Source organism: Ciconia boyciana, chromosome 9, assembly GCF_034638445.1.
Source record: "Ciconia boyciana chromosome 9, ASM3463844v1, whole genome shotgun sequence".
NCBI classification, from domain to species: domain Eukaryota; kingdom Metazoa; phylum Chordata; class Aves; order Ciconiiformes; family Ciconiidae; genus Ciconia; species Ciconia boyciana.
The window spans coordinates 11,147,460-11,168,255 of NC_132942.1; the positions used below are offsets into that span (position 1 = coordinate 11,147,460).

The 20,796-nt window shown below is 48.4% G+C and overlaps 1 protein-coding gene across 1 annotated transcript; it reads right to left on the reverse strand.

Annotated features, from left to right (window-relative positions):
- Positions 1 to 646: 646 nt before the first annotated feature.
- MSX2 (msh homeobox 2) lies at positions 647 to 6,837 on the reverse strand. The gene is made up of 2 exons (XM_072872460.1): positions 6,383 to 6,837; positions 647 to 2,679 (listed from the first exon to the last, which is right to left on the reverse strand). The coding sequence occupies exons 1-2, from the start codon at positions 6,735 to 6,737 to the stop codon at positions 2,255 to 2,257; spliced, it is 780 nt and encodes a 259-aa protein (XP_072728561.1). The 5' UTR covers positions 6,738 to 6,837; the 3' UTR covers positions 647 to 2,254.
- Positions 6,838 to 20,796: the final 13,959 nt, after the last annotated feature.

A 20,796-nucleotide genomic window follows, 5' to 3' on the forward strand; every position in this document is an offset into this window, starting at 1 on the left:
CTACCCCTGACCTCCCGGTACCGCTCTTACCTGAGCAAACCCGAGCCCCCGTCGCCAGAAGGGGCGGGGGGGGTGGTCCGGCATCTGCTCTCCGGGCAGCACATGAGTGCATCCCTTGAGGGAGGCTGCCCCGACAACTATGGGACAGGCTGACAGCACATGGGACCCTGAAAGGCAACTGTACCGAAATATTGCAGGGTCCCCGCCAGGTCTTACCTGCACAAAATTACCCCCGACTACTGCGGGGGTCGAGACTAAAGCACAGACTTGAGGTCAATGGAAAGGCGGGTCGGAGGGAGAGTCCCGAGCAAAAGAGAAGGGCACACGAGCTAAGAAAAGTGATGGAAACCTCACCAGAGTATGATGTTGTAAAGAACAGAGGCGCCTAAAAGCGGTTGTTAAAAACAAGGAAACCTCATAAAAGGTTTGGCTTTTGACTTTGAATTGTTGACTTGCAATTCACCTTCATGTGCTGCAAATTTGGCTTTAACTCAGATTCAGAAAGGGGAAATAATCATAAAGGCAACCCAAACATTCCTTTGAACTTGACCCAGCGGTGCAAAACACACACGGAGAGAAGTTACCTTTTAAAGAACTCCAAACACTCACAGACCCACACGCGATTAAACAGGTTTTTTCTTTTTTAATTTAATTCGAAATCAGAGATAAGAAATAATAAATCTTCAATAAAATATATAAAATTGTACAAGGCATCCCTTTCAAAGGGACTTTCCTATAATGGAAGATTGCAGGTGAGGGGAAGGGAGAGGGGAAGTTCATCTATAGTGGGTCCCAGGTGGTGACAGTGCCTGGGTCAAAACAAACCAAAACCAGCAAAACCTTGTGGCTTTTATTTTTCCATTTTTCTGCTTTTTTTTTTGTTTCTTTCTTTCTTTCTTCCACAACAACATGCTAAGAAAATAAATCCAGGAGAAGCTCTGCCTTCAGTGCTCCACAGCCTTTGGAGTAACTTTCTCACAAAGTTTAGCAAGAGTAATACACATAATACAATAGTTATAAGGAGAAGCCTGGGGAAGATACTGCCAGCGCTAAGGGAGCTCCCACGGGGACAGACAGGTTACGCAGTCTTTTGGCACCCCACCGTCCTACTAGTAGGGTTGTTTGTTTGTGATACCTGGATCTCTCTTAAGGGCTTGAAGCATGAGTCACTTATATTGGCATCCTTAGCAAGGGAAGGAGAGGAAGACTCGGGGGGGTTCTTCTATTTAATACAGACTGTTGCAAATACTAATAAAAAACCCCAAACATCTCCCAGAAGCATTCAACAATCCTTTGCTCACCACCACTGTGGAAACAACCCACGTCTTCTTTCCCCAGAAAGCTTCCTTCCCTCTCTCCTGGTTTTCAAAAAGCATTGCAGAGCCAAGATTACCTGGCTGTAGCCAAAAATTTCTAAGCATGCCAATAGGAAGAGATAAAGACCAGACTGCCTAATAACCCTCCCTTGCACTTTACCTCCCCTCACAGTGCTTAACAAACGCTGAAGCTATTTATACAGATAAAGGCATTACAAGAGCCAACGGTGGATAAAGCTGTTGCTCTACGTTTAGGGGCCCTGATGCTCGTCTTTTTGCAAAGACCTGTTGAGGTTTGGGATGCAAAAATTTTCCCTACGCCCAGAAACGCAGGAACTTGCTGGCTCTGAACTTCACTTGGACTCTACTGGGTCTAGTTTCTATTTACACGGTGTCTCTAGCTAAGGGCTCTGCTTTCTTTAAAAAAAACAAACAAACAAACAACAAAACCTTGATTATACCTTTTTATTTCCCTCCCTCCTGTCCCCATATTAAGTGACGACACTTGAGAGTGTGGGTTTAGGGCATGCACCCCTCTTACTTTAAACATGTGTTGGGCCCGATCAGGAAGGCATTGGGAAATCTCTGCCTCCATAAGATGAGATTGCTTTTTCACCCGATCCTTTTTATTCTAGTTTTACATGCACTGTATAAAAACCCTACATTTTCTCAAATGTTTTTTTCTTTTTTTGTTTGTTTGTTTTTACATATTTTTTTTCTTTGAGGATCAGACTCAGCTCTCAGAGCACTCTCAGAAGACACCCAACCCATAGCATACAGGATGCCTTGCTTTGCTAATGCAAACTCCCGTACACTCAGGATGGCAGACAGAAGCGTGCAGAAAGAATGGCCAGTACTGGTTGGGGTACTGCCTTCTCAAGGTTGGACATGATCCACCAGGAAGTCTGTCTCACTGTCGCTTTGTCTTTCTGATCTTCTTAGGATAAGTGGTACATGCTATATCCAACGGGAGTAGCATAGAGTCCAACAGGTGGGATAGGAAGCACAGGTCTGTGAAAAGGGTAGGATGTTCCATACAGTGAGGCAGCCTGGATGGGAGAGTTGATGGGGAAAGGGAGGCTGAACCCCGACGGCAACATGGGCTTTGCTGCCATTTTGAGCTTCTCTAGCTCAGCCTCCTGCAGTCTCTTGGCCTTGGCCCTCCGATTCTGGAACCAGATTTTGACCTGGGTCTCTGTGAGGTTGAGGGAGCTGGAGAACTCGGCTCTCTCGGCGATGGACAGATACTGCTTCTGGCGGAACTTTCGCTCCAGAGCCAGCAGCTGGGAAGTGGTGAACGGGGTTCGGGGCTTCCTATTCGTCTTGTGCTTCCTCAGGGTGCAGGCAGTGGGGCTCAGGTGTCCTGCAAGGAAGGGAAAGGCCGGTTATCACAAAAGCAGGGAGACCTGGGTGCTCTGGAGAGACATGCTGCGGTTGAGGGCTGGGGTGGGAAGGGAGGGGGGTGTATCTGAAGGGAGAGTCCCACCAGGTGATACTCTTAAAACAGGGGATCATTTTGCAACTGGCTGTGAAAATCTCTTCCTGGCCAAAGTTATATTCACAAGACTTCAGCAGATGTCCTGGGAGGTGAAATTTATGCTCAGTGATTTCAAAAGGACAGCTTGTAGGCAAACAGGGCACAAAGGATTAACAGATACACACACAGCAGATCACTTTAGGAGTCACATCACAGGGGTGCTCTAGAGCACACAGAACAGCTGTCTTGGTATTTGCAGAACTGGAGGAGTAACTCCAACAAAGCACAAGACAAACATATATGCAAAAGCAGGAGATTCACAAAAGGACAGTGGTGCCAGAGACAAGCCCAGCCCAGCCCCACTGCAGGATTTCTCCACCAAAAGCAACGAGTCAACCCTATCTTTTTCTGACAGCTGAAGAAGTGGGTCTGATAATTTTTGTGGTTTTGATAACTGGGCATTTTTCTTGCTATTTTTTCTCCACTTGAAAGCAAGAGCAAGTTTTACCTCTGCTTAACAACTTTTCTTTTCAAGAAGTATTTTCTGTTTTTCAACAAGTATATAAAAAAGAAGAAAGCAGTGCACTTTTCATTCAACATTTAGCTTTTATGACATTTGCCAATTAAAATAAAGGACACATAGCTGCAGCATCTGTAGCCAATACAAGTCAGGAAATCTACTACCTTTTGTGCTTGCCTTATAAACCCGACCAGGTTAGGTGCATGTGCCCGGGATGGCACATTGCTGACTTGTCTGTAGATTCATTTTGCATTTCACTAATAATTTTGCAATCTAAAGAATAATTAAAAAGCGTGTGGCTGACTTGAAAAGCTTAGCAATTTGGCTGTGTTTCGGATCACTCCCAGAGCATATGACAAGCCACTCTGGGTCCCCAGCTTGACACAGAAAATGACACACAGGCTGCTCTTGATTTTTGTACATGCTGCAGTGTCTGGTTCAAATGCTTGTCAGGATTTGCACGACGTGTTTTCTGAACTCCTTTCACTGTCCTCTTTTATTTTTTAAAATACGCTAGATCACGAAGCTGTTTAAGTGAATATCATGCAATTAAAAAAATCCCATGAGGAGAGCGTTCAAAAGTGCAGAAAGGGGAGGGAGAAAACAGCTACAGCTGAAAAAGTTAAATTTCTCTTCTTACTCTTCTTGTAGCTACTGAACGCGAAAAATAAAGTCCTCTTAGAAAACAACTTGTCAAATACCATCTTATGATCACACGGGGGCATTTTAATACTTAAAGCCCTCACCGTGACATTTGGTTCACTCCTAAAACTACACTAAATTAAAACCACACTACATCGACGCTAAATTCACTACCGGTCACCCCTTTATTCCACTCTCTCTTTTTTAAACGCAACCTATTTCTTTTCTCAAAGCAAAGCTCTCCAAAGACCCAGCTAAAAGGGGGCTCCTTCCAGGAGGGATGGGTTCTACAAGGGGGAGGGTGGCTCCGGGATCGCTCCCCGTCCCAGCGCCTTCCCCGGCTTTCGGGTGAGCCCGACCCGTCCCGACTTCTGCTACGCACGGGGGAAACCGCAAAAACGTGCTTTAAAATTAAATCCCGGACAAATATTTCCCCCGGAATACACCCAAACGTTCACGGGCTTCTTCCCTCACCATCCCCCAAGTCACTGCCAGACTCTGGTAAGAAGCAGGGACCGCCGCCACCGCAGACCCTCTAATTGCGTTTATCCCGTGCCAGTCCTCAAGCACTCGCTGCAGTGATTTGTTTCGCTGTTTTTTTTCTGTTTATCCTCCGTTTTCTGGCCGATGTTGGACAAAAATAATCACTTGGAGATGGTTCCCTCTCCGTGTTGCTCAAAATCTAACTTTTACAGCTCTTTCCCCAGTTCATCCCACCCGTAATATTAATAAATCGAGGAGCTACTTCTAATGTCAAAACCCTCCACGGGCAGATGGGCTTCTTGCAGGAGAACCGGTCATTGCCTCTTGCTGTCACACCGGCTCCGAGGGGGCCAAGAGCTGGCGAGGTGGGAAATCAGGAAGATGATGGAGGCCGAAGGACCTTCCCTTCCCTGATCATCATATTTCGCCCCAAATCCCGCTGAAACCACCGGCCCTGAACTCCCTTGCTGTTGAAGTCCTTTACAAAGCTATTTTGCAGACCTCACGAGCCGCCGATTTTAACAGAAAAAGAGGAGGAATTTCGAAGAAAAAAACATGTACGGGGAGAAGATCAGGCCTTCTCTAGGTCTGGGGTTTAGGGCAGCATTAGAGGAGGGGGTCTGAGTAGGAGCGCACGCTTCTTTTCAGGCTTTTCTAGCTTACTTGAGGGTACACGAAAATGGCAAAACGGAGCTGCGCAGGGAAGGACGCGGGCCGGCTGCTTTCCTCCCGGGCCGTCTCCCAGCACGTTAGAAATCAAATTAATTCGGGGTTATCGCAAAGGAAAGGAAGCGTCCGAAAGCCAAATCAAAATGATTGTCCCCCAAAAGAGGAGCTGTAATAGCACTAAACTTCCTTCTTCCAATATTAGATTACAGAAGCAAAAACTACGACTGCCCAGCTCAGTAGTTCGCGTCAGTAAAGCCATTAACTTAAATAAAGCAGAGCATTTAATTTACATCAGACAAGTCAGGGATGCGTGGAGGAGAGTGGATGGATCTGCTAATGCAGGTGTACAGCCGCCAAGGCTCTTGGCGATGGGAAGGCAGAAAGCCCAGCACTGCCGGCTGACGTTTTTCACCTTTTCCTGAAGGTACTTTCGGGGCTTTTAATTTTTTTAAAAAAGCAATTGATTTTTTGGTGTTTTGGGTTTGGTTTTTTTTTTTTTTTTAAGGCATCTCACCGAAAGCGAAACGCAATTCAGCGCAGCTGGAGCAGCGAAAGGGTTTAAGAAGTGACCTGTCACCTCCGGATCGCGCGTCCCTACGTGGTGGGGACGGGAGAGATCGCAGGGGCTGAAGAGGCCAGGCCCGGCTCGGGAAACTTTGACAGGCTGCATGCAAGGGGGGGAGAGAAAGGAACACCGTGCCAGGAGAGACCGCGGCGGGAGTCAGCGCGCAGAAAGCGCGTAAGGCTGGAAGGGGCAATTCCCGAGTCTTTAAGAGCGAGACTGCTTTGCAAGGTCTGGTGTAAGGGAGAAGGAACCAGGGAGAATTTCCAGTTCTCGTTGCAACGGGATAACATAAATGGACGAAGTGGCAGCCGCTGAACCGTGTGTCGGGAAAGGGAGCTAGTCCATGGCAGCTCCTGACCTTTCTATGATTTTAAAAGCATTACATATTTTTTATATATAGGTATAATCATATACATAAATATATAACCGTATAGATATGTAAATATAGCATATATAAAGAAATCTGTAGCACAGCTACAAAAGTCACACACACGTTGATATAAATACATATATAAAACATTATACACGTATGCCTATATCTAGCGTGCTCCTGTGCATCTCGGCGCCCGGGGGGCAGCGCAGCTCGGGGGCCGGGGCAGGCAGCCCGGGGCGGGAGCGGTGCCCGCCTGCCCTCGCTCCCCGTCCGCCGGCGGCTCCCGCGGGCGCCGCGCAGCCCCCGCCGCCCCGCCGCCGCTTCCCCGGCCACTCACTTGGCGGAGGGGAATATCTCCCGGCCTCTTGGATCCAGGACGTGCCGTCCTCTGAGTTCTCCGATTTGACCGAAGCGGTGTCGAAGGTTTTTGTAAGCGCCCCGGGGGGGCTGTGCGCGTCCCGGGAGCCGTGGCCCGGCAGCAGCAGGTTCCTGGAGGTGCCCACCGCCGCCCCGTCGGCGCTGCCCCCCGCCGCGGCCAGCGGCAGCTCTTTGGGGGGCTTCTTGTCGGACATGAGGGCTTCCACGCTGAACGGCAAGCTGGACACCTTGACTTTGTGGTGCTCCTCGGCGCCGGCCGCCGGGCCCTCCTCGTCGGAGGAGAAGACCTCCTTCGCCTTGGAAGGAGAAGCCATCGCGGGTGCGGAGGGAGGCTGGAGCGGGGCCGCCCGGGGAGCTGCGCTGCGCCTCTGCCCGGCCCTGCGCGGGGACTGCGGAGTGAGGCGCCGCGGTGCCGCCCCCCTCTTCCCCCTCTGGGGCTCCCCGGCGCTTTCCTCCTGTGGGAAGTGGAGCGGACGCCCCGCGGGCCAATCAGGGCCCGCGCTGGGGCCTGACGTCGTGGGTTGACTCACGCCATTGGCTCGGGCGCGGGAGGTGGGTGGGAACTTCTTTTTTTCCCGGGGCTGATTCTGTGCGGGGAGTTCCCCGCCCCCGGCCCCCCCGAAGTGAATTAGGCGTTAATGACACGGGCAGCCGGCGGAGCTCTGCTATTAAGGAGCCGTCCAGGGCTATAATCATACCAAAGCAAGAAAAAACGCCGCCGGGGTAATTAAGGCTGATGATGATGAGGCGAAGAGGAAACTTCAGAAGATCGCGGCTCTGCCTCCTCCCGCCGCCGGCCCGGCCCCCCCGGCCCCTCCAGCCGCGCCCCCGCCGCCCCGTCGGGTACCGCCGCGCCCCAGCCCCGCCGGCCCTCCCGGATCGGGGACACCCGGCCGGGTCCCCTAGAAACGAGGGGCTTTTCCACGGGGCTGGGGGGCGCGGGATGCTGGACCCTCGCCCAGCGAAACGCTCCCGCCGGGAAACGCGGGTGCCTGTTCTCATTTTTCATCCGAAAAGGGGGTTTGTGTTTGTGTTTCCTCGGCAGCAGGACCCAAGTCGGGCAAAACCACTCTGCAGAGGTTAGATCTGTAATTATTTTTTTTTTTCCAGCGCCAATTACACACGTGATGAATAGATGAGCTTTAATAAATTAGGGGCACGCAGCCCTTAATTAAGAGGCATATCAAACCAGTACTATGAAAGCGATTCTCTCACTTTTTGACTTCCTACCAGTGGTATGAATAAAGAGTATCCTTTAAAAAGCGTTTCTAATTACCGCGCGGATAAAAGCAAATACATATTGTTCTTCTCATAATCGTTTTAATCTTACGCCGAGCGTTATTTCATGCTGTGCCCGCAACTTTCGCTTTTTTTTTTTTTTTTTTTAACGTCCAGGAAACACAGTTTGGGAATCGTTTTGGTGTTATTTATAACCGAGGCTCTAAAAACCCAAAATACTCGAGGAAGGCGGCAGTGCCTCTGCCCAGGTGCTCAGCTCCTCGCCCCATGCCCTGACTTCAGGGGCGGCTCGGATGGAGCTGCGGGCTTGGTCCTGGATGGCTGCAGGAGTCTGCTCCCTGTGCGGTTTTCGTTATAACCCTTCCACAAAACGTGCAGGATTTCATTAGCTCTTCTTGTGCTCGATTTGGACTCCTGACTTTCCTACCAGCCCATGTAGCAGTCTTGGAAGTCCCCAGTCCTGCTAACACAAATCACTGCTTCTCACTCCCTCGGCAGCCTGGGTGAGGGCAGTTCGGGAGCTGATTTTGGAGAGGAACTGGTCCAGTGCGGGTTTTCTTCGGGTCGTGCTCCTCTGCCCAGGCCAGGCCAGAGAGCTTCTCGAGGATGGGGCTGTATTGAGTGCACTGTGCTGGCCCTAGGGGTCCCCCCGACCCCTTACAGCCCTGGTCATCTGACCCCCCCCAGTCAGCCAACAAGTATCTGAGCCACCCCAGCCCTGATAGCATCTCGCCTGGTGCCACAGATGGCAAATTGGGACCGGGGCATGCGATTGCACCGTGGGAAGGCGTGTGGGAGGACATGTACCAGAAGCTGTGTTACAAAACCCCACTCATCAGTGGGGCTAATAGTAGGGTTGCACACTCATTACTTGTTGCTAGCAGTGTTACAGCAGACCTCGATGGGTTAAGGATTAAAACCAGGCAAGATCTGCAAAGAGAGGTGATGCCTTTCACTGTTGCAGCCCCACTAACCTGGCTGAGGCAGCCTGCAACATTTCAAGCAACAGAGCCTTGATTCAGGCTTTTCTCCAGGGATGAAAGTAATAGTTGATCCCACAGACCGATGCCTCTACAGCTGCTCTTGCTATCCCCAGTTCATCAGTTCTCTTTCCCCAGAGAGCTCATCTCTTTGCTGGGAGATACTCGCAGAGAGATGCAGGACTGGAATCAGCCAGCCCCGGCCTTGCAAGCTCTCCTGCTGCAGTGGGGTTGAGTTTGTCCCTCTTCTCCCCCCCTCCCCTTCCTTTTCCTTCTCCATGCTTCCTGCACCGTGACAAGTAAATGAGAATTGATGGACATGCAGGAACAATGCATGTGTGTCAAGAACAATGCACCGCCCGTGGAAAGCCATTGTGGGGCTGCTGAAAATGCTACAGATAATTATACCGCGCTCCCAAAGTCAATGCCCGCTGGAAGGGCGCCTGGGGAAGGAGAGCTCGCAGGAGGGCAGGTCACAGTGACACCAGTCACGTCCCTTGGGTGCAGCTTCTCTCCCTGGCTGCCTGGCTGTGGCCTGGGTGTGCAGGCTCGCATGCCATCCCCCGTGGGCTTGGGGAGGCTTCTCTCCGCTGTCATCCCTTGGGAGGTTGGAGGAAGGAGTGGGACGAAGGGACAAGCTTCTCTTGGCACTGCGAAGCACGGAGCAGAAGTTGGCTCATCCAGCCTGATCTGGCTGGCTCTTGGGTGCCACAGGGGCGCCTGCAATAGCAAAGTATGGCAGGGTTTGCTCATGGCGTTTGCCCTCTTCGGTGTTAGCCCATCGCGAGGTTGGAGCATTTTCTTCCTAAAGTCTGAACTTGGAGGTTTCTCTCCTCCCTCACCCCTCCCCTCCTTCATCCTCCTCCTATCAGTTAAACATAGGAGAATGAAGCCCCACACGGCACTGAATGCCGGGATGGAAACCTCTCCGAGACGGGGTTTGGAGAAATTTCTAGGAATTAAGGCTTTCCCCCCTACCCAGGATCTCAGAGCGGCCGCCCAGCCTCAGACCAGCAGGGAATTCTCCCGGCCCGGGGAACCGACGTGAGTCCGGGGCCTTTCCCCTGTGCCGGGCTCCCCCTTCGTGTCCCCGGTGAGACCCCGCTCCGCTCCGCTCCCGGGGAGGGCGGTCCCAGGGGCTCGGCCGTCGGGGCTCGGCGGGAGCCGCCCTGCTCTCGGGCTGGCCCCTCCCTGGGGCTGTTTCCCAGCCCCACGCCCGTGTGCCCCCCAACTCCAAGCCGCCGCACAGAGCACGGCCGCATCCCAAGGATGCCCAGAAAGCCCCTGACCCCCCCCGGTGCCCCCCAGCTCCCCCTCCGCCTCCGGCAGCATCAGCCCCCGTGAGACGGGGCGGGCTCTGGGCGCCCCGGTCCTGGGGCTCTCAGCTGGAGTGGGACGGGGCGGGAGGGAGCGCAGGGGGAGGAGAGACGTTGCAGACAAACTGAGGCTGTTTTGCAGGCGCCAGGAGCGGGGAGATGAAAGGGAAGCTCCTGGGGGAAGTGGCTGTGCAGTTTGACCGGCTCCAGCAGCAGTAGCAGCGACGGCCCGTCCCGGCCAGCTCCGCCTCCCGCCTCCCCCTCTCCCCCTCCGGGCTCCAGGCTGCCCCTCGGCCCACCTCCGCCTCGCCTGTCCCAGCCTGGGGGCGGAGGGAGGCGGCGGGCAGGCACGGCCACACCATCCTCGCTCCCGTATCCGTCGGGCCGTGGGCAGCATCCCCACCACGAAATGCCACAGCGTAATTGGTCTGTGATAGCTGGTGCTGGTGACTGGGGGGGGGGGCTGTCCGATTTCTCCAGCCCCCCCCCCCCCCATCGGTGTAAATCAGGAGAGAACCCATTCGGATCACTACACGGATGATGCTCTATATCCCCAGACCACGCATAGCACCAGCCCGTGTCCTTTACAGACTACTCACGGGGACAAAACGCCCGCGGGCAGTGGGCAGCGCGTTTATTCTCCGGGAGGGTCAATCCCGCAAGCATTTCCCCCTCCTTTTATGATCGATTTGGTTAATAAGCCGTTTTCTAAAGAGAGGAGATTTTTTAACGGGCCACCGTAAGGCTGACGTGTGGAAGTCCTTAAAGAAAGGAAGATAAGGCTCCCGACTTGACTAGAAAGAAAGGCAGGAAAATGGAATCAGAGCGTGCATCAGGTCTAAGTTTTACCCCGAAACGAGGTGTACGCCGAGGTAATATTTGATGTGTCAGATGTTGGGAGATTTTTGTCTCATCGCCTTGCTCCAGATGGGACCTGGAGCCAAGAGAAAGGCGTTGTAATAATAGATATTATGCATTTATCTCCAGACGCTAGAAAGGAATTAAAACGAGCTGAACATCAGAGCTTCCGAGGGATCAGGTCTGGTTACCGACGCTTCGATCTAGATCCTCCCCTCGAGTCTTTTGGACTCTGTTTCTGAAGCCGTTTTGGCTGATGGCTGGTAGCTGCGGAGCCAGCTCCCGGGCGGCTTGCGGGGGAAACCCTTCCCCGGAGCACCCTCCGGCCACGCCGGGGGGACACGGCCCCTGGTCCCGGGCAGGCTGCGCCCGGTGCCGGGCGGGGCGGGAGGGCTCTGCCTTCCCGGCGCGGCGGGACGCGCAGCCCGGCTGAGCGCTCGGCTGCCGGTGCGGGGGAAGGTGGGTGCGCTGAAGCAAAGTTGCGCTATATTCGGTGCGGGAAATGGGCAGTAAGTGCAATCACGCGTTATAATTGTCCTCTGTGTCACCCGACAATGGTTCCTATTTATCGCACGGGTGTCATCCGCTCGTTAAGACAGTGAGCGTACAATGAACCGTGATTATTGCGTAATACGAGCGTCTCCTTTCCCACCCGCCAAGGGTTGTTCTCTCCCTCTCTCTACGCAGGTATTTCATTTACGATCAGATATTTGTTCTGTTTGGCAAGAGGCAGGGGATAGTTGTGAGACATCAGATGTTTTCCTGCCCAAAGCAGTTAACAGTTTTGCCCTTAAGGACTGAAAACGATTTCTTTTTTTCCGAGGTAATAACTTTTCAAATAAACGCATGGGAAAGCTTCGGGGGAGGGAAGCGCTGTTAGAGAGGTTATATTTACATGCAGAAAACTCGCGATCAAGAGGATCGGATGGCGACTTGTCTTTCGGAGGCGATGCACGGCCCTTCGCTGCGAAGAAGAGCGGGACTCCGGCGGTGCCGGTTGCCGTGTGCAGTGACGGGGGGTCCCTCAGGCGACCCCGGGCCCCAGAGGGTCTCGCTCTGTCCTGGAGACCAGGGCCGGACCCTGCTCCCCTCGAAGCTAGGGCAGCCGGCGCCGCTTCTCGAGAGCGCAGGATTGGGCCCCGATGAGAGAAGCGCTGGGCACCTGCTGGCGCCGTGCCGCTGGGAGCCGGGACCGTCCCGAGTCGTCACAGGACACCCCACATCCACCATCGAAAAACTAACGTGGGCAAAATACTTTCGGGTTTGGCCCCAGCCAAGGGCAGGGACGGGCGCCCGGCCGGCCCCAAGCCCCCGCCCCGTCGCGGGGCCGCAGCGGCGCGTCCCCTGCCAGCTGCGCCCCGAGGGCAGGGGCACAAACGCCCCGAGACTCCGCACATCTCTTATTTTATTTTATTTATTTTTTTTTTTTAAAGGGGGAGAGAAAGGGGAAAAAAATGACGGTCGATGACCTCAAAACTTTTTTTCCGGGCTCTGTCTTTCCGTTCGCAAACGGTTTCCATCGAACTTGCTGCAGTGAATTTTAATTATCGCACACACCTTCCTGCCCGTCTGGGTTATGAATGCATCAAAATGACTCAACCCAGCGCGGAAAATAACGTGTGGAGAGTTATAAACTAAAAGCTCCTGCAATGACTTATATTCGAGCACCCGATTATTCCCAGAGCCTGCGTACGCACACCCATCTCCCCATACAAACAAGAAGCTGAGTTTATTTTTATACGCACATTTTACTTTTATTTGTCAATTTTCATATCCATTCGTTTTCGATGTTTTGCCTGCTTCCCTCCACCAATCTAGGAAGTACAGAGGGGATGGGAGAAGGGAAATGTACTGAGTTATCCCGTGCTCAAACGGAGCTCCTATAAAAATCCCATTATTTATGCAGTACATTCGCAGTGTGGAGATGTGTCCCACGGTTGATGCAATTCTCGAATTACAATTATTTGCTGTCAGTTATTTTTTCCCATTTAGCTTCCCGTCTTTATTCTCCAAATCTACCCCGAGCCCCCTGAGTCATCGCAGCTTTGCGACGTACCGTTTGTCTCCCGGAGTTGCCCATCCCTTTTTGATTATCCAGGCTGATGTAATAAACCAATCGATAAATCGCTTTTGAGTCACAGACCTAAATTCGGTACAAATTGATTGTGAGAGTGCCTGACTCTGTGAGATCACCTGGCTGGTTTCTTTACTTCTCAAACACCATTTCTTTAAAGAAAACTTACATTTCCATCAATTGCTCCCCCCCCCCCCCCCCCCGGAAAAAAAGGTTGAAATGAGATTCAGGACGTTTTTTATTTTTACTCGGTAGAATGAAGGCGGGAGACTGATCTATGCAGCAAGCTGGTGAAACTATTTTGGGGCTAGGTTTAGTTCTGCCCGTGACTGAGACGAGAGATGCTTTCGATGGGACCCAGCCCCGTGCCTCAGAGAGCAGGGATTTCAGCTCAGCCTCTCCCGGGTGGCCACAGCAGCCACCACGCCGCGCTCCAGCACGCGTGACGCTGGCCGGAGCCCTCGCGTGTCGCGCCTGCCGTCCTTGGCCAGTCGTGCCGGGTGTGAGCTCCCAGCTGGCTGCTGCCTAGCCCACGGGCTTCCCCGCAGGAATCTGGAGAGAGCTGAAATCCTCAGCCCAAACGCGCTTTTACACCCAGCCCTGTCCGGCTCGTTCCCGGCACTTTCTCACCCAGGGCGCGGGATGTGAGTGGGGTGGGCAGCGAGGGCCGGAGCGAGCACATTCCACTCCGGATTCCAGCCAGCCCTCCAAGGTTACAGGGATTTTTTCCCTTTCCTTTCTTTAATTACATTCAGGGTTCTTTCACGGGGTTCGCAACTATTCTGATTGCACTTCGAGATGGTATTAGCTCTGCAGAGAATGCCATCAGGGTCCCGGCAATGTTACGCAGAGGTGGGAAATTTATTTGGATGCTCCTAATTCCTCTGTAGATTGTATCGGCTCCAAGTCTTTTTAAGAAGGGCAACGATTTTTATTTGTATATATATACGTATTTGCACGGAAAGTTGTAATAAGCAAAGCAAATGATACTTTAGAATATAACAGATGTTGGAAGGATGTTCATTTAGCAAATTATGCAATTAAATCCATGCAACAGTTTTTTACAGCTTTATTTTGCAGAGCCTGTCAGAAATCAGAGACGAGAAAAATCACTAACTCATCCAGTTTGCAGTCATTTGATCCCTCATAGTGTAGCTTTCCCTCTTTCTATACATGTATTGCTGCTCATGTAAGGTAGCTAGAAATATCCCACACTGTCTTGTTTCTGTAATTTCCCTCTGGAAAATAACCCTCTTTCCAATGTAAGCACTCTCTTTGCCTATGCACTTACAAAATACATTTTAAACAACTTCATTTACAGTCTCTAAGGCAAAAAAAAATTAAAAAATTCTTTCAGTCTAACTCAAGGTGGCTGCTTGCAGAGATTGTGGGGAGGGAGCACTTTCACAGAGGGTTTGCCATCAGGGTACTGTAGTCTGTTATATGGGGTTTTGCTTCATGTAACAGGCTGACTCAGGTTTTGCTTTTTATTAAAAGTCTGCATTTTCTTGAGACTGCACAATCCCAATTTGTTCCACTGGAAAGTTCCTTGGATAGTAGCTCCCCACAGTTCCTCATTTGCAAAAATCTGAGTTACTCTACAGTCAAATCAAATTGTTTTTTCAATACTTGTTTTTTTTTCAAAGTGGTGCTAACAAGACCGCTATGCTCAGAGATGCTTTCGGTATTTAAGGATTTGGTTTGTAGCTGGACCCTGATCCTGTCAGTGGCTTGGCATTGGTCAGCTTCCACAATTGTGCTACATAATGATGTGGTTCAAAATATTTCAGGATGCAGGCAACCAGCTCAGTCTCGATTTTCTGAGGAGCAGTGACAATGGTGAAGAAACGTGGGAAACAGAGGTTTGTACCAAGCAAAGACATTTTTGCAATGTCAGGGTGTTTGACCGTGATAATGGAGAGCTCTGGATATATAAGGTTCAGTTAATAGAGGTTTTATTTCATTTGATTTACTCCAGATGGTTCTCAGCCACAACACAGAGACTTAGACAGCAACCAGAGCTCCAGCATGCAGGAGTATCTGAGTAATGAATTTTAATTTGGCCCATAGCAGATAACAGCCTGGGCAACACTTGGATCTGTAGCAGTTTGGATTCCAGAGCCATACGCTGCACAGGGGGAGGAGGAGAGGGTGAGGAGGGGGGCTGCTGCTCTTTACAGCACAGTGAAAGCCAGATCCATGTATGCCAAGAAAGTCATCTTAAAATTATGTTAACAGTTTTCTACATTGCAGAGGGATAAATCTCGAACTAACAGCAACCCGCATAGTTTAGTCAGTCTTGGTCTGCAGTGATAATATTGGCTCTGCTTCTCCATCATTACTGGTGTAGGTCCAACAAAGCCAACCTCGTTATGACCTAACTCCACTTCAGTTACAACTGGCCTAGTCAGCTCAAGGTCTAATATGTTAACATTGCACCATCCAAAATTCCCACCAGATCTACTGGGGCATGACCAATACCAGCTAAATTTGCAACACATCTCTATGCTAGTGTAGATAACAACAGAAAGATAAAGTACCCTTTGTTTCTTTTGCACTTCCATTTGTTCTTTAAGTCATACATTTTTTTTCTGTGGGTAAATACATCATTCACAAGTATAAATTCTTAGTTTATTCAGTAAGATTTTGATTTCTTTGGTCATGTTTCAAATAGGTCAAGATTAAGTATATCCACGATTATGTGAAAAGAGGGAAAATGCCTTGCTGTGAACATCTACCAGTTAGTAATAAAGGAGAAACTGGCAGGAAACCTTGGAGGTAATTGCTAATGGTACGACTAGAGTTATTATTGGTGTGGTAAAATTCAAAGAGGATAATGCAAAAGGCAGATTATGCTCAATAAATATGAAAGTTGCTGATGCCTTCTGGGAAACACTAGAAGCTTTTCTCCGTAGCAAATATGTATTGCAAGTGTAACATTATTGTTAGTGATTATCCCTTTGCTTTTTTTTACTAGCAAAAAGGCTAGCATGTAAAATCAGATTTTGATCTGTGTGTGTGTATTTTCCTTCTGCAGATCTGTTTGCAGCAAAATGCAAAGTGTTCTCTTTCAAGGTGGTGAATGCCAAGAAAAGCAGCTTCTGCAGGCTACAAACAGCACAGAGCAAATCACGGGGCATAGGTGTCCTTGATTTACCTTCACCATTCCCCCTGGTGCTTGGATTCAAATGCAGAACATCACTGCGGGCATAGCTTGTGCTGCAGAGGCCAAAGGGTCCTAGAGAAATCAAAGGGCTCATTCTTGGTTTTGCATTGGCCTTGGCACGGGAAGAAAAGCAGATGAGAATAAGGTAGTAAATGTCCACATGGAATAACACTTGTATAAAATGGCGTCTGCTGGCCCTTCCCTCAGATCATTGTCGGTGACCCCAGGAGGTTGTTGGAAATGGTCTATGACTGGTGCACGTTCTGCTCTGACCATCCTTGACTGTGTCAGCCAGCGGCTTTACAGCTGGCTTTCATCAGCCTGGCTACATGCCCACAAGCTGGGCAAGGGAGAAGGAGGAATGGGCAGCAACCACACCTGGAAGAAGGGCAGTTTCACCCTCTCTCCCTAGTGCTCAGGATCTCTTCCAAGCAGCCCATGGCCAGGGAGCAGGCTGTCTCCCCACTCACCTCTTTTGCCCCCACACTGGCTTTAAACACTTCCTCCAGCCCTGGGCTTGATTCAGCAGACGCTGGAGTGCTGCCCAGGTGTGAAAGGAGAGCTTGTGAGCTCCCATCTTGCCTCTTCAGTGCCTTTCCTCCTGCTCCCAAGAGAAGCATCTGTCCTGTTTGTCTCCTGCCCTCGTTGCAGCCCGGTTTCGTAGCTTATGCTAGGTTGCTCTAACTTTCACTGAAGGGTTGGCTTCACAATACGAGGAGTGGAAAGCCTGCTTCCACGTATTTAGACCCAATTCCACTCCTTTTCCCTCCAACAGTTTTTCTTCACTCCTTCTACTAGGCTATAGGCTGGCTCTTATGTAGCATATGAGTGGTGTAGGTTGTCCATTGTTGGAGGCAGAAGGATGACACTAGCACAGAACCTACAGAGATGAAGGAAGAACAGAATTTTCTAACCTCTTCTGTCTCCATCAGAAAGGCAAATCAACTCTTGTCTCCTCTTTTATTTATTTTTTTTTTAGGTAAAGGTTTCCAAGAACAATATAAAAAGGGAGGAGAAACATGAGATCATCCAGTGTTGGATTTGAGAGAGACAGACACTCCTTCGTGTGTATATTCTCCTGCTAGTTCTGTGCAATCTTTAGAGAGAAGCATAAATACTGAGTAATTTTATTAACTGGCTGTTCTATGGGCTTGTTCAGGCCAAATTTGGATTTTGTAAAACAAACAAACAGCATATTTCTTTTTTGAAATCAAGAATGTAAGAAAGTATAAACAGGGGGATATTAAGTTTTCCAATTAAAAGAACTATCTTATATAATTAAAATCCCCGCCACCACCTCCCAAATTCTGTGGTGCCAGGAATGAAAAAAGTATAAATGCAAATGACAGTAACCTTTTCACTTCCACAATCCAAGCAAAATGAATGGCTAAATACAAGAAAAAAGAAATCAGAAAAAGAAAAAAAAAGTGAATATTGAAATTCTGTTTTCTTGAGTGCAGGTGTTAGTAACAGTGTAAGAGAAAATGTTTATAGTTTTTAGGCTGTTGTTGTTCCACCGAAGTTTCTGGACTGGTAAAATGGAGATCTGAAAAAATCTGATCACCAATTAAATGGGAAAAATATAATTGTGTTTAAAGGGAAACACCAGAAGCTGATAACACCTTTTTCATCCCTAAAATTTGCTCCAGATATCCAGAGTAATGTGTGTTTGGTATCTCTGGAGTGATGTCTTTAAAATCATTTGCCACTCTCTGAAAATGTTTGGTTTATTACCTATGTTCAAGATAGCTGATGAGTTAAAATACGGATAGTGCCAGGGTTTCTTTGGTTACCTTCAAACAAACTCTCTTTATATTCTCCAAATTATATCTTCATCAAGCAATAGCATACAAACCCTTGAGATCTGATCCCAAACATTTTTTAAAAGTGTGTGTGTGTACATCTCTCTCTATACATGTATTTATAGCAACTGCATAGAAGAGAATCTCTGCTGCTGAGATCTCAAATCATTCCTAAAATTATGCAGTCTTAAATTAAAGCTGGTTGACACAAAGACAAGAGCATAAAAAGATTATTGTCTAACCTTAGTTTTATAAATCAGTGGTTGAAACAGAAACTAAACTGTGGAGCCCTGACTTCCATTTGATTGAATGACTTTTGAATCACATTTCCCACATCCAAAGCTAGATCTGTCTAAGTTAGTTGCAATTTGCATTTTAAGTCAAAGGAAATGCAATATCCAGTCAAATATACGTTTCAATTGAAGTTGGTTGATTCAGTCTTGCCACTTGTAAGTGCTTTGAGCCAGCAGAATTCTCCACGGAGTTTGCAGGAGTGGTATTTAACTTGCATCATATGTGGCAAATTGCTTGGTGCAATTTAAGCAATATTAACCTAAAGGGAAAAGAAGGATCTGTCACTTAAATCTGGGCTGACTCCTTCGTACAACGTCGTAATTGGTAACTTTGCTTTCATCCTCCTCTCGTTTGCTTTGTCATGTTTGACAGCATACACATTTGAAAATTAATGGGTTAATCACCTGCATAATGGCTTTATACCAAATGCCAAAAGGATCTTCCTGGATTTTTTTTGCAAATTTGAATAGCATCTTCATTTGCACTGCTGGGAGAGAACCTTTATGAAGCAGGCTGGTTTCAGGAAGGAGAGTTACTTCTTTCTTTTACAAATTCTGGAAATGCTGAAAACAAGGTTTCATTTTGGATTTTACATTTCTTTTAACAACAAAATCAGTCAGTACCCATGTCTATTCAATTCATTGAGTCTGTTCTCCTATTAAAAATAAGATTTTTTCATCATTTGTTATAGAGATGGATTCAACCACACAATTTAACACGCATGGTGCTTTTTAACTTTTTTTGAAGTATCAAATATGGCTCTCCAACACATTTCTAGACTCTAAAAAGTGAGATTAAAACATCCAAAAAGTTTTGGAAAAAAACCCCAGCCAAGCACAAAACCTGATATTTTGATGCTGGGAAAAGGGGCATTATTTTAACAAATATTTCATTTTGAAAATTTCCAAGTAGCTCGGTGCAGCGTTTTTATAAAATCTGTAGCACCTTGTGCTGACTGACATGGCACAAGCTTCTGGAAACACCTAATTGTAGCTCTTCAGGCTCGTAGCTTATCACAACCATTTGAATAGTCACTCTTATACAAATACAGGAGTAATATGATATGCAGCCTCACACCCTCAAACCATAAAGTAAACTTGTTTTTCCATAAAGCAATTAGAAGGATACATTTAGACATATCCTTAAAATAAACAACATAAGCATATCTGAAAACATTATTTAATGTTGTAACTTGTGGGTTCTTAGAATGACAGTTTACATTTACTGAAATACCAGAGAAAATATTGATCAAGACGTGCAGGGAACATACTTGGAAAAGTCAGGGTCATGACCAGGTGGATGAAGGAATTTCTATTCTAACCCTAATTTTGCACAATGATTCCCCTTAACCCAGGAGGGGGTAAGTGTCAGAATACAGGAAAACTCCCCAATGTCTCCCATGCTTCAGGCCCTGGCACATTTATTTGCTTTTCTATATACCATCTTGAACTATTATTTCTGTTAATTAATTCATTAGTATAAAAAAGCTTCTGATGCCATGTATCTGTTATAAAGGAAACCACCTCATGATCTTATACTGTTTAATTCTGAGTTTTGCCTAGTTTACACCAGGAATCCATTGCTGCCCTTACAGCCACACTAAGTCCCCACTCAAAGTACCAGGAGTCTCTGAAAGCAGAAGTGGCAGTAGCTGGGGTCTGTGTCTGGGTCGCTCCTGCTTTGCGAAAGGTCCTCTCCTGACTGCTGCTGGGTGTCACCTCGGCCACCAGCTTGTGCCGATAATGAAACCTGTCCCAGACACCTCTGGAGCTAAGGCAGCACAAGCCACTTGTATTTTTCCAATGGCCTCTTAGCCAGAATTAATTTGGGGTCCAGCCCTGCAGTGGTCAGTGTCTTCTCTAGGACGTATCAGGTGTCCACTTTGCAGACTGGGGACTGGGTGTAAAAGCCCTGATCCTAACCTGAGCACAGGAACAGGAATAAACTGCTGCTGGGCATGGAGCTATTGCCCAGGGTCTGCAAACCTCAAGGCACAACACTTTCTGACTATATCAGCATCCCCTGCTCTTGCTCCTTCCATCCCCTCAGTGAAGGTCACGTTTGCCGTTCAAAGAAACAAACACAAAGGACGTAAAATCTGCTTCGAAATGTAAAGATAAGCTTCAAAAAGGCAAAGGAACTCAGCCCATTTATTATACCTCTTTAGCCAATGATGCAGCATTTCCACCCCCTTAAACCACTGTTTTTTTCTTGCTTATTTGTCTTTTTTCAAGAATTTTCAGATGCCAGTGTAACCACAGTTTTCCTGTCAGAACTGCTATACTGAAACATCTTTCAGTGGATCCGGTGTGCTCTGTAGTTTCTGGAGTTTATAACACAGCCATAAAAAATTGCTCAAGGCTGAATCTTGGCATATTAACTGTCATCACAGAGGTAATTGCTTTTCTTTAAACACCTAGGAAAAAAAAAAAAAAAACAACATCTGAAGTTGCCAAAAGGCTATCATGTCCAAACACCTACACTTCCACAGAAGGTTTTCTTGGCTTTTATTCTAGTCTTTCTTTGCATTTTTTTTTCCTCTCAGCTGCTTTTGCAATTGAATGTAAGCATCAGAAAACAAGCGAGGTTATTAACCCACAAAAATGTGTCCAGTTAACAAAATGTAAGGAAACACAATGTCTAG

What these genes read in the sequence shown, in the direction of transcription:
- MSX2 (XM_072872460.1), bottom strand. Translation starts at nt 6,737, where the DNA reads ATGGCTTCTCCTTCCAAGGCGAAGGAGGTCTTCTCCTCCGACGAGGAG. An exon ending in GAGATATTCCCCTCCGCCAA is followed by an intron (nt 2,680 to 6,382) that starts GTGAGTGGCCGG and finishes CCTTCCTTGCAG; the next exon opens with GACACCTGAGCCCCACTGCC.